Source organism: Lynx rufus, unplaced genomic scaffold, assembly GCF_022079265.1.
Source record: "Lynx rufus isolate CCGP_SWC_20201006 ecotype Redwood Valley unplaced genomic scaffold, mLynRuf1.p SCAF_13, whole genome shotgun sequence".
Taxonomy (NCBI): domain Eukaryota; kingdom Metazoa; phylum Chordata; class Mammalia; order Carnivora; family Felidae; genus Lynx; species Lynx rufus.
In genome coordinates this window covers 7,447,503-7,464,520 of record NW_025814827.1, presented here as the reverse complement: position 1 = coordinate 7,464,520, position 17,018 = coordinate 7,447,503, and the positions used below count along the sequence as shown (strand labels likewise).

At 39.7% G+C, this 17,018-nt stretch overlaps 1 protein-coding gene and 1 long non-coding RNA gene across 6 annotated transcripts in view; one reads left to right on the top strand and one right to left on the bottom strand.

Annotated features, from left to right (window-relative positions):
- LOC124508445 (uncharacterized) overlaps window positions 1-12,969 on the bottom strand; it is an 80,179-nt gene extending 67,210 nt beyond the window's left edge. For all 5 annotated transcript variants that reach the window (XR_006961254.1, XR_006961253.1, XR_006961252.1 and 2 more), the window contains exon 1: window positions 12,431-12,969. This is a non-coding gene — a long non-coding RNA (uncharacterized LOC124508445). The remainder of the gene's footprint in view (window positions 1-12,430) is intronic.
- A 7-nt stretch (window positions 12,970-12,976) lies between these two features.
- Window positions 12,977-15,651, top strand: RPLP1 (ribosomal protein lateral stalk subunit P1). The gene is made up of 4 exons (XM_047074870.1): window positions 12,977-13,156; window positions 13,844-13,918; window positions 14,954-15,071; window positions 15,533-15,651. The coding sequence occupies exons 1-4, from the start codon at window positions 13,085-13,087 to the stop codon at window positions 15,610-15,612; spliced, it is 345 nt and encodes a 114-aa protein (XP_046930826.1). The 5' UTR covers window positions 12,977-13,084; the 3' UTR covers window positions 15,613-15,651.
- The last annotated feature ends 1,367 nt before the right edge of the window (window positions 15,652-17,018 follow it).

Genomic DNA, 17,018 nt, shown 5'->3' with positions numbered 1-17,018 from the left:
GGAAACAAAAGGAAAAATAAATTCTTGGGACTACATCAAAATAAAAAGCTTTTGCACGGTGAAAGAAACCCGTCAACAAAACAAGGTTTTCTCCCTATGAATGGGAGAAGATATCTGCAAATGATACCTCCAATAAGGGGTTAATATGTAAAGAACTCATACAGCTCAACACCAAAAAATGCAAATAATCCAATTAAAAATGAGCAGACCACCTGAGTAGACATTTTTCTAAAGAAGACATACAGATCACAGACAGACACATGAAAAGATATTCAACATCACTAATCATCAGGGAGATACAAATCAAAACCACAATGATACATCACCTCACACCTGTTACAATGTCCAGTACCCAAGAGACAAGAAATAACAAGCGTTGGTGAGGGTTCTGTGGTGAAAACAGAACATTGTGCACTGTTGGTGAGAACGTAAATTGGTGAAGCTACTGTGGAAAACAATATGGTAGTTCCTCAAGAAATTAAAAACAGAAATACCAAATGATCCAGGAATTCCACTACTGGGTATTTACCCACCAAAATGAAAACACTAATTCAAAAGATATATGCCCTTCTATGTTCATTACAGCATTACGTACAATAGCCAAGATATGGAAGCAACTGAAGTGTCCATCAGTGGATGAATAAAGAAGATGTGGCGCGCGCGCTCGCGCACACACACACACACACACACACACACACACACACACAGAATGTTACTTGGCCATAAAAAAGAATCAGATATTGCCATGTGAAAAAACCTGGATGGACCTAGAGGATATTACGCTAAGTGAAATAAGTCAGACAGAGAAAGACAAATACCACATGGTTTCACTTTTATTTGGAATCTAAAAAACAAAACAAACAGACTCTTAAGTACAGAGAACAAACTGGCCATTGCTAGAAGGGAGGCGAGTAGAGGGATGGACAAAATAAAGAGGACTGGAAGTACAAACTTCCAGTTGTAAGATAAGTAAGCCATAGAAATGAAAAGTGCAGCAAAGGGAATATCATCAATGATACTGTAATAATGTTGTGTGGTTATTACACTTATGATGAGCAATGAGTAATGCACAGAATTGTGGAATCAATATGTTGTACACTTGAAACTAATTGTCAATTATGTTTCAATAAAACGATTAAGTCTTAAAAGAAAAGTATAATTGGGGCGCCTGGGTGACTCAGTCAGTTAAGTGGGCGACTTCGGCTCGGGTCATGATCTCATGGTTCGTGAGTTCAAGCCCCGTGTCAGGCTCTGTGCTGACAGCTCAGAGCCCGGAGCCTGCTTCGGATTCTATGTGCCCCCCTTCTCTCTGCCCCTTCCCTGCTCGTGCTCTGTGTCTTTCTCTCTCTCTCAAAAATAAACATAAAAATTTAAAAAGAAAAAAAGTAAAGTATAATAAAGATCACAAAAAAAGAAATCTTTCCTATTCACAATAGCATCATAAACAATAAAATACTTAGGAATAAATTTAACCTAGGAGGTGAGAAGTTTTGTACAACAAAAACTATAAGACTTCTGAAAAAAAAATCTAAAAAGACACAAACAAATGGAAAGAGAGCCCGTGTTCATGTACTGGAAGAATTAATATTGTTAAAAAGTCTATACAACTCAGAACAATCTGCAGATTCCACAGAATCCCCATCAAATACTAATAGCATTCTTCACAGAAACAGAAAAAAAAAAAAACTGTAAAGTTTGTACAGAACCACAAAAGACTCCAAATAGCTAATGAACAAAACTAGAGGTATTGCACTTCCTGATTTCAACTATACTACCAAACTACAGTATTAAAAACAGTATGGTACTGGCATAAAACAGATACACTGACAAACAGAATGGAGAGCCCAAAATTAACCTTTGCTTATACATTTAACACTATACATTTAAACTGACATTTGACAAGGTGGCTAATAGCACCAAATGGGGAAGAGACAGTCTCTTCAACAAATGTTGAGAAAACTGGATAAACAGATGCAGAACAATGAAACTGGACACCTATCTTACACCACTCACAAAAATTCACGCAAAATAGATTACAGACTTGACTTTAAGAACTGATACTATAAAACTCCTCCTAGGGAAGAAGCTCCTTGAGACTGGTTTTGGCAATGATTTTTGGATATGACACCAAACAACAAAAGCAAAAATCAACAGAAGGGATTACATCAAACTTAACGAATAACATGGGTGTCTGGGTGGCTGAGTCAGTTAAACGTCTAACTCTTGATATTGGCTCAGGTCACGATCTCACGGTTCATGAGTTTGAGCCCTGCATCAGGCTCTGCACTGACAGTGTGGAGCCTGCTTGGGATTCTGTCTCCCTTTCTCTCTGCCCCTCCTTTGCTTGCTCTCAATCTTTCTCCCAAAATAAGTAAAAAAAACTTTTGAACAACAACAACAACAACAACAACATAACAATACAAAAGGCAACCATTTCCCAAAAAATGGAAGAAAATTTTTGCAAACCGTACATCAGATGAAGGATTAATATCCAAAATATATAGAGAATTCATACAACTCAATAGGAGAAAAACAACCTGATTTAAAACTGGGAAGAATAACTAAATGGACATTTTTCCAAAGAAGACATACAGATTGCCACCAGGTATATGAAAAGATGCTCAACATCACTAATCATCAGGGAAATGCAAAAGAAACAGCAGTGAGATATCGCCTCACAGCTGTTGGAACAGCCATCGTCAAGAAGACAAGAGTTACAAGCGCTAGCAAGGATGTGGAAAGAAGGGAAGCCTTGTGCACCGTCGATAGGAATGGAAAGCGGTCCAGGCACTACGGACACAGATGGAGGTTCCCCAAAAAATTAAAATTAGAACTACCATAGGATTCAGACTTCTATGTATTTACCTGAAGAAAATCAAACACTAACTTGAAAAGACATCTGCACCCCTATGTTCGCTGCAGCACTATTTACAACAGCCAAATATGGACACAACTGAGGTGCCCTTCAGTAGAGGAATGGATTAAAAAATGTGGGGTATACAGACACACGCTGGAGTATTAGCCACGAGAAAGGAGGACATCCTGCCATTTGCCACATGGATGGACCTTGAACACATTATACTAAGTGAGGCAAGCCAAAGGCAAATACTGTATGATACCACTTATACGTGGAATTTTAAAAAGCCAAACTTGTAAAAATAGAGAATAAAATGGTGGCTATCAACGGATGGGGTTGGGGACACAAGACAGACGCTCTGAAGGGTACACACTTAAGACATCGTAGTAAATAAGTCCTAGGGATCTAACACACAGTACACTGACTACAGACAATAATATTGTATTACAAACATCAGACACCCTAAGACACTAGAGTTTAATTATTCTAAGTACTATAAAGAAAGGATAATTATGTAATATGACAGAGATGCTAATTATTGCCATAATGGTAATCATATTCCAATATACAAATGCATCAAATTATACACATGGTGTTACACGCTCTAAGTTTACATAATATTATATGTCAAATACATTTCAATAGAAAAAAAATGAACAGAATTCTTGGAATTGTAAAAATGAAACAGCAGTAGAAAATGTAAAGTAATTTGACATTAAATTGATAATGTCTTTTTTGTGTGACAACTGTAATATCCATGTATTAAATATGCTCTTCTAGACACTTAACTAAAAAACATGGCTTGGAGACAACATAAATTAGAAAAAGTAATACTGAAAAACATGGTGAAATCGACATTTTTCCCTGATTAAATTAGGATTTCTTTGGAGGTTGATTTTTTTTTTTTACCACAATGCTAGTTTAATCTATTTTTTAATTAGTAGTGAAAGTGTAATATTAACCCACAAAACCCACTTATTTGTCACTAACAGTGGTGAGCAATGTCATAGCTGTGTTTCTAGAATGCTCCAGAGCACTAAAGTTTAATCGTATTTCAGTAGATGTTACTGGATTTAACCTTTCCATTTCTTATTTTTATTTTTTTACATTGGCATACTGCTTAGCCTTTTTTTTTTTTTAATGTTTATTTATTTATTTTGAGAGAGACGGAGAGAGAGAATCCCAAGCAGACTCCATGCTGCCAAGCGCAGAGTCTGAGGCAGGGCTCCAACTCATGAACCCTGCAATCATGACCTGAGCTGAAACCAAGAGTGGATGCTTAACCGACTGAGTCACTCAGGTGCCCCCCCACTTAGTCTTTTGAAAATACATCTTAACAGGATGTTTGTACTACGATAGGGGGATGAGGGATAGTAGAATTTGTTTAAAGTAAAAGTATGATGTTGAATCCACAACTACACATAATAAAGGGACACGTATGGGCAATTGATGCCTTGCTCTCCTTAACCTTTATGAAGACTAACTCGTTAACTGGGTGCTCAGTAGCTGACATCCTGACCAGGTGTTATCGATATTGTACAGGTGAAGAAACAGATCGAGAGGATTAATGACTTGCTCAAGGACCCCAACAGCATAAATGGTGGAGATCATATTTAAACCCAAGCCTGAACCTGGCATCAAAGGGCTTAACCAGTTTGTTAATGGCTGTGTCTCATGTTTAAAGTTTAAATAAAAATTCCTTAGCCCTAGATACTTTTAGATGAAAATTTTATTTTGTTTGAAGTTCTATGCCCATTGTGGAGTCTGAACTCAGGACCCCAAGATCAAGAGTTGCATGCTCTACCAACTAAGCCAGGTACCCCTTAGTTGATAATTTTTGATGTTTTGCAAAACAGGAAAGTTTTGTACTTTCTTACTGATTTCTATGACTTTAAATATAGCCTTTGGGTACTTTGGGCCTCATATCTTCTCCTAATCTGACATTTTTTCCATTTTGGTTATGGTGATTTTATTTTTATTTGAATTCAAATTAGTTACCATATAGTGTAGTATTGGTTTCAGGAATATAATTTAGTGATTCATCACTTATGTACAACAACCAGTGCTCATCATAAGCGCCCTCCTTAATGCCCATCATCCATTAGCCCATCCATCCCCCACCTTCCTTCCAGCAACCCTCAGTTTTTTCTCTATAGTTAAGAGTCTCTTATGGTTTGCCTCCCTCTCTGTTTTTATCTTTTCCTTCCCTTACCCTATGTTCTTCTGTTTTGTTCCTTAAATTCCACATACGAGTGAAATCATACAATATTTGTCTTTCTCTGTTTGACTTATTTCACTTAGCATAATACATTCTAGTTCCATCCATGTTGTTGCATATGGCAAAATTTCATTCTTTTTGATCGCCAAGTAATATTCCACTGTGTGTGTGTGTGTGTGTGTGTGTGTGTGTGTGTGTGTGTGTGTGTGTATCTTCTATATACCAAATCTTCTTTATCCATTCATCAGTTGATGGACATTTAGGCTCTTTCCATAATCGGGCTATTCTTGATAGTGTTACTGTAAACATTGGGATGCATGTGCCCCTTCATATCAATTCAGCAAAGTCACAGTATATAAAATCAACACACAGAAATCTGTTGCATTTCTATGCATCAATAATGAAGTAGCAGAAAGAGAAATCAAGGTATCAGTCCCATTTACAACTGTCACAAAAACCTTAAGATACCCAGGAATAAACCTAACCAAAGAGGTAAAAAAAAAAAATCTGTACACTGAAAACTATAGAATGCTTATGAAAGAAACTGAAGAGGACACAAAGACATGAAAAAGCATTCCATGTTCATAGACTGGAAGAATATTGTTAAAATGTGTATACTACCCAAAACAATCTACACATTCAGTGCAACCCATATCAAAATAACACCAGCATTTTTCAGAGCGCTAGAACAAACAATTCTACAACTTGTATGGAACCAGAAAAGACCCCGATTAGCCAAAGTAATGTTGCAAAACAAAACCAAAGCTGGAGGCATTATAAATCTGAACTTCAAGCTGTATTACAAAGCTGTAGTCATCAAGACAGTATGGTACTGTCACAAAAACAGACACATAGATCAACGGAACAGAGTAGAGAACACAGAAATGGACCCACAAATACGTGGCCAACTTATCTTCAACAAAGCAGGGAAGAATATCTAATGGAAAAAAGACAATCTCTTCAGCAAATGGTGCTAGGAAAACTGGACAGCGACATGCAATATGATGAAACTGGACAACTCTCTTACACCATACACAAAAATAAGTTCAAAATAGATAAAAGACCTACCGTGAGACAGGAAACCATCAAAATCCTAGAGGAGAAAACAGGCAGCAACCTCTTTAACCTCAGCCGCAGCAACTTCTAAACAGTCATGTCTCCAAAGTCAAGGGAAACAAAAGCAAAAATGAACTACTGGGACCTCATCAAGGTGTTTTTAAAAATAAAGTTAATTTTTGGGAATGCAAGCTGGTGCAGCCACTCTGGAAAACGGTACGGAGGTTCCTCAAAAAACTAAAAATAGAACTACCCTATGACCCAGCAATTGCACTACTAGGCATTTATCCAAGGGACACAGGTGTACTGTTTTGAAGGAACACACACACACACACACACACACACACACACACACACACACACCCATGTTTACAGCAGCACTATCAACAATAGCCAAAGTATGGAAAGAGCCCAAATGTTCATCGATGGATGAATAGATAAATAAGATGTGGTGTATACATACGATGGAGTATTACTCGGCAATCAAAAAGAATGAAATCTTGCCATTTGCAACTACATGGATGGAACTAGAGGGTATCATGCTAAGCAAAATTAGAGAAAGGCAAATATATGACTTCACTCATATCAGGACTTTAAGAGACAAAACAGATGAACATAAGGGAAGGGAAATAAAAGTAATAATAAAAACAGGGAGGAGGACAAAACAAAAGAGACTCATAAATATGGAGAACAAACTGAGGGTTACTGGAGGGGTTGTGGGAAGGGGGATGGGCTAAATGGGTAAGGGGCACTAAGGAATCTACTCCTGAAATCATTGTTGCACTATATGCTAACTAATTTGGATGTAAATTTAAAAAAATAAAAATAAAGTTAATTTTTAGAATTATTTCAGTTTTATCAAAATATTTTGAACATAGAGAGTTCCATATACCTCAGGCCAGTTTCTCCTACTTTTAACATATCAATATATTTGTTACAATTAGTAAACCAATACTGATATACCGTTATTAACTAAAGTCCATATTCTATTTAGAATTCTTTAGTTTTTATCTAATGACTTTTGTCTTTCCCAGGATCCCATCTAGGAAACCATATCACATTTAGTCATTGTGTTCCCTCAGGCTCTTAAGTATGATAGTTTTTCAGACGTTTGGTTATGGTTTCTCTGGCTTATAGTTTTCAATTTTAATGTAATCAAATATATGAATCTTTTCCTTTATGTTCTGTGCCTTAAGAAACCTTTCATATACACTTAATAATAATAAACTCCCATTTTCCTCTAAAATTTTAGACTTTTCCTTTTCATATTATGTATGATAAGGACAAAATTAAAAACATTGTTTCCCCATTTCCGTGTGGATAGAAAACCAATTGTCCCAGTACTATGTTTTTTGAAAAGGTACTCTTCCCTCTGTCCACCCCCTCCCTATCTATAAAGCCGTACCTCTGACTTACCGAGGTCCCATACGTATGAGAGGATTTTTGGATTCTCTGTTATATTGGTCTATTTATCTATTTGTTATGTCAGTAACACAGTTTTAATTCATCCAGCATGTATTTATTGGAGTGTCTCCTATGTGCCAGACACTGTTTTAGGCATAAGAAATGCAGTGGCAAACCAAAGTCTGTGTCCTGCATGGAATTTACATGTAAGTAAAGCCTGTTATATTTTAGAAAACTGTCTTCATTATTATTGGTCCTTGATCCTTCCATTAAAATTTAAGGTCAACTTGTCAAATTTCACCAAAACCCCTAATGGAATATTGATTGAAATTACACAATTTGGAGAGAATTACCCATTTTAAAATCTTTCCATCTGTGAATATGGTATATCACTCCATTTAGGTTGCCTTTGATGTTCCATAAAGTTTTGTAATTTTTAAGGGGTGCCTGAGTGGCTCAGTCAGTGGGCATCTGACTCTTGACTTTGGCTCAGGTCACGATCTCATGGTTGGTGAGACTGAGCTCAGCACTGGGCTCTGTGCTGAGGGTGCAGAGCCTAGTTGGGATTCTCTCTCTCTCTCTCTCTCTCTCTCTGCTCTTCCCCGCTCACACTTGGTCTCTCTCAAAATAAATAAATAAACGTAAGAAAATTTTAAATAATGGTCATGCATATCTTATTAGATTTACTCCTAGAAACAAAATGATTTTTGTTGCTGTTGCATAAGGTGTATTTTTTTAATACTACATTTTGTAATTGACTTTGGAAGATCACAGAAATGCTGCTATCTTTTGTGTATTAATCTTGAATCTAGCTACCTTACTGAACTACTTATTATGTTGTTTTGCCTATGGATAAATAAATGGATAATCATATTACCTATGAATAAAGAGTTTATAACTCTCCAATTTAATAACCTTTTCCTTTCTTGTCTTATGGAGATAGCTAAACTCTAAAACAGTAATTGAAGCAGAAGTAGAGAAAGGAGATATCCTTATTTGTGCCTGATTTTAAAGAGTAGGTTTTAAAGTTTCACCATTAGGTATGATGTTTGTGGGGCATCTTGGGTGGCTCAGTTGATTGAGCATCCGACTTCAGCTCAGGTCATGATCTCACAGTTTAGGAGTTTGAGCCCTGAGTCAGGCTCTCTGCTGTCAACACACAGCCCGCTTCAGATCCTCTGATTCCCTCTCTCTGCTCCTCCCCCACTTGTGCTCTCTCTCTCAGTCTCTCAAAGGAAAAGAAAAGCAAAAAAAAAGTATGATGTTTGCCATAGATTTTTAGTAGATACCTTACCAGGCTAAGGAAGTTACCTTCTCTTCCAATTTTCTAAGAGTCAACATGAATAGTTACTTAATTTTATCAAGTGGTTTTTTTGAATCTATAAGAATTTCATATAGATCTTCCTCTTTAACTCGTTAATGAATTATTTTTAATAGATTTTGTGTGGAGCTATCCTGTTTAGTCACGATATACCATATTTTCATACACAGTACTGCACTCAGTTCATTAATCCTTAATTTTTTTCCAGCTTTACTGACATAATTGACATTCACATTTTATTTTGGATTTTTGTGTTTACATTTACAGGTGAGAAGAACTTATAATTTACCTTTTTGATACTCTAATATTCAGGTTTTGCTGCCACAATTATAAAACAATTAGGGGATACAAAACATTGATTTAAAAGACTTCTAATTAATATAGTTCAACAGAGTGATATTTTGTTTTACTTTGTGTTGATGTGTCATATTTACCAGATCAGTTGTTTTTGTTTTTGTTTTTTTTTGAAGTACACTGGAGATGGGGTGGAGGGGTGGGGTGTGACTGTGTTTTGTACTGATTCATTCTGACTTTGGAAAGGTTTGAATTTTTCTTTTTTGTTTGAATTTTTCAATAGCTTTAAAATGTATTCCTTTTCCACCCAAATTCCACTATAAGTGCTTCTCAGATTTGGATGAAAACTCATAATAACTTTTATTTTCAGAAAGCTTGATATTTTTTAAGCTCTTTTAAAAGTTTGGGATATTAAGATATGTTCATATTTGTGACTAAGAATGATCCAAGTGGGTCCCTAAACTGAAGGATTCCCTTTTAAAAAAATTTTTTTAATATTTATTTTTGAGAGAGAGAGACATCACAAGCAGGGAAGGGCTGAGAGTGAGGGAGGGAGACACAGAATCCAAAGCAAGCTCCAGGCTCTCAGCTGTCAGCACTGAACCCAACATGGGGCTCGAATTCAGGAACCGCGAAATCATGATCTGAGCCGAAGTTGCACGCTTAACTGAGCCACCCAGGTGCCCCCTAAACTGGGGGATTCCAATGGAGATGTTTGGTCAGGGATGATTATGAAATAATGACATTGACTACACCACCTTTCTAGGAAACTACGTGAATTCCGAGAGGGAAATAGTTGATGGAAAATGTAAAGATAATCATTTTTGATAGGAGGAATTACATTTAGGTTTCATATCATGTAGTAAAACAGTATGTACACATTTTAGACAATTCAAAATATCGAAAATTTAAAAAATATCAAAAATAAAGAAGTTAAGATCCTGATGAAAAGAAATGAAAGATGGCACAAATAAATAGATATTTTGGGGGCACTTGGGTGGCTCAGTAGATTGAGTGCCTGATTCTTGATTTCAGCCTGGGTCATGGTCCCAGGGTCATGGATCGAGCCCATCAGGCTCCATGCTGAGCATGGAGTCTGCTTGGTCAGTCTCTCTCTCTCTCTCTCTCAAAATAAAAAAAGAAAAGAAGGATATTTTGTGGTCATGAATCAGAAGAATTGTTAAACTGTTAAATTCATACTATCAAAATGTGCATACTACTCAAAGCAATCTACAGATTCAAAGCAATCTCCATTGAAATTCCAATGGCATTTTTCACAGAGATAGAACAATCCCCAAATTCGTATGGAACTACAACAGACCCTGAATCGCCAAAGCAATCTTGAGAAAGAATAAAGCTGGAGACTTCATGCTCCCTGATTTCAAACCATAAAACTACAGTTACCAAACAGACGTTGACATTAAAACAGGCACACAGATCAATGGCACAGAAATAAAGCCATTCATATATGCTCAATTAATTTATGACAAAAGAATATACACTCAGGAAAGGACAGTCTCCTTAATGAATGGTGTTGGGAAAACTGGACAGCCACATGCAAAAGAATGAAAATGGACCACTAGCTTAAACTTTACACAAAAATTAATTCAAAATGGGTTAAAGACTTGCCTGCAACATAAAACTCCTAGAAGAAAACATAGGCAGTAAACTACCTGACACTGATCTTGGCAATGATTTTTTTGCATCTGACTCCAAAAGCCAAGGCAAAAAAGCTAAAGTAAACAAGTGGGACTACATCAAACTAAAAACTTCTGCACAGCAAAGGAAATCATCAACAAACTGAAAAGGCAACCTACTGAATAGGAGAAAAATTTATAGTGATGCCTGGATGGCTCGGTCGGTTAAGCGTCCAACTTCAGCTCAAGTCATGATCTCGTGGTGAGTTCTAGCCCTGTGTCGGGCTCTGTGCTGACAGCTCAGAGCCTGGAGCCTGCTTCAGATGCTGTGTCTCCCCCTCTCTCTGCCCCTGCCCCGCTCGTACTCTGGTTCTCTCTTTCTCAAAAACAAATAAACATTGAACTCATACAACTCCGTATAAAGAAAAATCCCATTAAAAATAGGCAAAAGATCTGAATAGACATTTTTCAAAGGCATGCGATGGCCAAAAAAGCACATGAAAAGATACTCAACAATACCAATCATCGGGGAAATGCAAATTAAAACCACAGTAAGATATCGCCTCACACCTGTTAGAATGGCTATTATCAAGAAGACAAGAATACTAAGTGGTCATAAGGATGTGAAGAAAAGGGAACATCTGTGCACAATCGGTGGGACTATAAATTGGTGCAAGCACCTTGGAAAACAGCATAGAGGTCCCCCCCCCCCAGATTAAAAGTATTACTACCATAGAATCCAGCAATTCCACTCTTGGGTACTTATCAGAAGACAACAAAAACACTAATTCCAAAAGATATATTCATCCCCGTGTTCATAGCAGCATTATTTACAATAGCCAAGACATGGAAACAACCAAAGTGAACGGATAAAGTAAATGTCACCCACAGAGCAATATTACTCACCTGTAAAAAAGTATAACATCTTGCCATTTGAGACAAATGGGTGGGCCTTGAGGGCATTATACTGTGTAAAATAAGTCAGAGAAAGACTACTGTATGATCTCACTTATATGTGGGATCCCACAACAAACAAAAATAAACAAACCAAACCCATATATCCAGAGAACAGATTGATGGTTGCCAGAGGGAGGGATGGAATGGGTGAAAGGGGTCAAAAGTTACAAACCTTCAGTTGTAAGTCACTAGATGTAATGTACAACGTGGTGACTATCGTTATTAATATATTATTTTCTCCTTAAAAGTTGCTAAGAGTAGACCTTAAAAGTGGTAACTGTGTATGGTGATGGATGTTAACTATTAACTAGACTTCCTGTTATCATCTTGCAACATATACAAATATCAATTATGGTATACACCTGAAATAAAAATGTTATGTCAATTATACCTCAAAAAAAATTTAAACTAAATATAGAATCCAATACCAATTTTATTAAGCTTCAAAAGATACACGATGGCAATTCAGCACCCACACAGGCAGCAGGTGCATCAAGATGTCTTGAACATTTTAAGGGCAAGTTTTAGACAATTTCCACCCTAACACAGGATAGGATGCCTGAGTTATAAAAAAAAAAAAAAAGAAAAGAAAAGAAAAGAGAAAAAGAGAAAGAAAAAGAAATTGAAGTGGAAAGTTTCCCTAAATTCTTAACAGATCTTCTGTACTTAAAATAATAGTTGCTTACCTCTTAGGCTGTGTCGGGATTAAATGAATCCTTGTAGAGTGTGGCTCAATCCCTGGGATATAGGCGCTCAAATGCTACTGCTCTCCGAACAAGCTTCTCTCTTCCTCTTAAATCACTTATTTTATCCGAGACTCTGCGCTAAGCAAGCGAGCCCTCCGGGCTGAAATTTAGCTCCTGCGCTCCAAGTGGTCACAGCCAGCTGAGGGAGGCTGCCTACGTCATTAAATGCCTAAATACTGTTACATGGGATACAGTACATGGGAGTGACGTCCATTTACCTAGAAAACTTTTTCCTACAAATATTTTTACTGTTCATGAGCCCTGAGTTTCAGCTGAACCAAGAGAAGACGCCACTACAAGCGAGGACACACCAACTTTTCGAACTCGCTAACAAGCCAGTCACGCTTTGTGCGCAGGCGCCCTGGTGGTCATCGCAGGAGCTTCTCGCTCCGCCTCTTCCGCCAGGCGCGGGCGCCGATTGGTCCGCGTGACCAGTATAAGATACCGTGCGCAGGCGCGGGACTCCCTTTCCTCAGCTGCCGCTAAGGTGCTCGGTTCTTCCGAGGAAGCTAAGGCCGCGTTGGGGTGAGCCTCTCACTTCACCCGGCGACTAGCACCGCGCTCGGCAGCGTCCGCTCAGCACTCGCCCGCATCATGGCCTCCGTCTCGGAGCTCGCCTGCATCTACTCGGCCCTCATCCTGCACGACGACGAGGTGACGGTCACGGTGAGTGCGGGCCTGGGCCGGCGGCGGGGTGTGCTTGCGGGCAGCCTTTTCCCCTGTACGTGCCAGGCGTCCCTGCCAAGCCCTTCCGGCCGGAGCCGCGGCCGTCAGCACCCCGGCGGCAGGGCGGACGCTCGATAGCGGGCGGGCCCGCGTGCCCGGCCGCCGGGGACCTCGGCCACGTGCTGGCCCCCGAGGGACTGGATTTCACTTGGGCTGCGCGCTCCGGCCTTGGGAAGCTTTCTTTAGCGAAGCTTTCTCGGCGTGGGGGCATCCTCACCCGCACCGAGGGCACTTTATCCCTGTTTGGTGGGATGGCCTTGAATTCCTGTGGTCCTTTTAGTAGGCCTTGTTGGGCCAGCACATAAGCTTGCTCCACCCCGCGGCCTGACTCGTAACTTAAAATAGCTGCGTGACTTAGGCAGGTCCCGGCCTGTGAAATGGCAGCCAGGTGCCTGGCACACGGGAGCAGGATGCATTTCTTTTGCTCGTGATAATCTTAAGAGTGTAAGACTTGTGTTAGACATGATGGGTTTAGATAAGCATACATGAAATACGGATGGAATATTTAAAGTGGTTACGCACGGTTTTGTACGCACGTTTTGAGTGATTTACTTTCAATCGCAGTATTTTGGAGACATATAGGAAAGTTACACTTCCTGATGGATTTTTCTGTTTTACTTTTTTTAGGAGGATAAGATCAACGCCCTCATTAAAGCAGCGGGTGTAAATGTTGAGCCTTTCTGGCCGGGCTTGTTTGCAAAGGTAAGGTGATGGCCTCAAAGTGACTTCGAGAAGCAGACTTGTGGAAGGTCAACTGATTACCTTCCACAACTCAGGTATTCATAGGACATGAAAAATGCTGGAAGATGCCGTATTCCACTGGATCTTTTTGAAGTGACAACTTCTTCATAGTTCCACATTTAGTGTCTAATTAAAGTTTGTCTTGCCTTTTCTTTCTTGATCTCAGTCTGGTTTCTCTTTCCTTCTGTTCTGAAACCATGGCCAAAAACTACACGAGATACCAGCCAGATGACTGCTTAAAAGGGTCACTCAGGAGATAATACCACCCACACTGCTTCAAGCAGATCCTTCCAGCATGATCTGGTTTCGTGGAAATTGGGCTTGGTGGCCTTTCATTGACCATTTACTGTTTGTTAGGATATAAAAAGACTGATGAAGACAGGATTCCTACCCCCAGAAACTTGGCACTGGCTACCTTCCATTGTATATGTTACTTAATCTCTGGCAAGAGGCTATTAGCTTCTATCTCTTCAGGTTATGTCCTCCAAAGAGTTTTGAAGGATTGAAAGCATTAGGCTTTTAAGAAAGGTACTCCTCTTTAATAAAAAGTCCCTGGACTAGCAGTCTGAAAAAATTGAAATCCGTGTTGAGAGGAGACCTGGAACTATGGAAAGAATCCTGGTTTGAGTGTTTAAGGAAGCTTGCGTTTTTTGCCAACAACTTAAGCCAGCATTTTGGGATCAGTTTTCTAATCTATTGAAGGGATTCAGTTATTCTATCTTGCTACTTAAGGTACTGCACTGCAATTGTAACATTCAAAGCTTGAGTCATTTTTTTGTGACTAATTTTTAATATGCGTGGCCTTATCTAAAGTAAGTCTTAGGGAATCTCAGTGGCAGACAAAATGTCACTGTCAGACTGCAGCAAAGGAGAAAGGAAGAGCAATATAGTGTTGGGAAATTATTGCTGTAAGTTGAAATGGGGTACCTTTTGTGGGGTAGGTGCTATAACAAAAGGACAGAACTGAGTGTCACCTGTATGTGTACTGTGTTACAGGCCCTGGCCAACGTCAACATCGGGAGCCTCATCTGCAATGTAGGAGCTGGTGGACCCGCTCCAGCAGCTGGTGCTGCACCAGCAGGCGGTCCTGCTCCTTCCACCACTGCTGCCCCAGGTAGAAAACTTTTTTTGGGGGGGGGGTATGGGAGGGAGGAGTGTGGAGATGAAGAGCTATCTTGCCTACAATACTTAAAAAAAATTTTTTTTTTAATGTTTATTTTTGAGAGAGAGACAGAACATGAGTGGGAGGGGAGGCGCAGAGGGAGGGAGACACAGAATCTGAAGCAGTCTCCAGGCTCTGAGTGTCAGCACAGAGCCCAATGTGGGGCTCGAACTCACAAACCACAAGATCATGACCTGAGCTGAAGTCAGAGGCTCAACCACAACTGAGTCACCCAGGTGCCCCACCTGTGATACTTTTTAGTTTGCTAAAAGTCAGTGATGTATAGAAATCCTAAACCCAGGGGAATAGTTGGGAGGAAGCCTAGGGTATTTTTAACCATGTAAGCTGAAGGGCCTGGGGGTCTTTGGAGTGTAAAATATTGAGGTATGTGATCGACTGTTTTTGTTTTTTAGCTGAGGAGAAGAAAGTGGAAGCAAAGAAAGAAGAATCAGAGGAGTCTGATGATGACATGGGCTTTGGTCTTTTTGACTAAATCTCTTCTGTAATCTGTTCAATAAAAAGCTGAACTCTTTGTTGCTGTTGGTTCTGCCAGTTGTTTGGGGATGTGCTTTGTCAGGACGATCAGCCCTCTGGTATGACACCAGCTGGGTGTTTACCCCTGCTAGCATCTCGTGGTGGGAAATAGCACACAAGCTGGGTGCTGTACCAAAAATGCATCTAGTATTGTTGCACCGAGAACTGTGTGGGGAGGTGGGAGAAGACAACATCAGAGCAGATGCCTTGTCGGGGCCACATGTGTTAGTTCATGATTACAGGGTTTGTCCCCTTGATGGGAAGAAGAGTCACTGATGGTGTAATCAAGACCTCTTGAAAATCCCAAATATATTCCTGGCTACAAATATTTGTGCTGTGCTGAGCCAGAGTACTACTAGAACTTTGGGTTTACTTCCGTAGTACTGAAAGAGGGAAGAATTCAGGTTTGAGTCCCCACGTATTTACACAAAGAGGCTAAAACCAAAATTCAAATCAGTGTTTGACTAACAGGTTTGGGGGACCTCCAAGGGTGGCTGAACATTGGTGTGGAGACTGGTTCACTTCAAAATACCAGGGGACCCGAAGACTTGGGTTTATGAAACCTGATTTTGTCTTCAGAGCATCTATTAAGTGCCAGGCACATGGAACATCGTGGCCCTTTTTTGTCTCCATTTAACACCTGATGAGATCAGGAGTTGATGAAAAGCTGGACTTAAATCCCTGACTGTCCTCACGCCATCGTATGAGACCACGTGTGTCAGTTTTACAACCACTCGGGTAAATGGCTGGTGTGCCTTGTAAAACCCCACCTACAACCCACAACTCCGCTTCCAGGTATCACCTGAGAGAAAATACGCAATGGGAATCAGAGCAGTACTTTAAAATGGCAACACTCCTTCAAAAGGTCCATCAACTAGAAAATAAATGATCCTAAGTTAGCTTTGAAAATGAACTATGGATATAGAGAAATCCTTAATGGTATGAGGTTGGGTTGAAAACAAATCCCAGCAAACTGCGTATAACACCCCACCCTTTTCCTAAAGGTCCAAAATAAAAGCTGCGACATCTACAAGAGATCAGGCAGGGACGCTCACTTTAGGACCGTCAGAACAGCAGCACATAGATGTCATTCAACTTTTGCGAGTTTTCATGTATTAGAAATGAGTCTTTTGCAGACCAGTGAGGAATAAGTCGTAAAACAAAAATGATGGTGGGGCTCCTGCCAGCACAGGTGGAGCGTGCAACTCTTGTTTTGGGGGTCAGGAGTTCAAACCCCACCTTGGGCATAGAGCTTAAATGAAAACTGATCGACATCTACGTTCGGTGCCTAGTTCTCCCCCCTAGCCTCATCTGTCGGCCAACAGCCAAGGCGGCACTGATCTCAGGCACATCATCACGTAATGG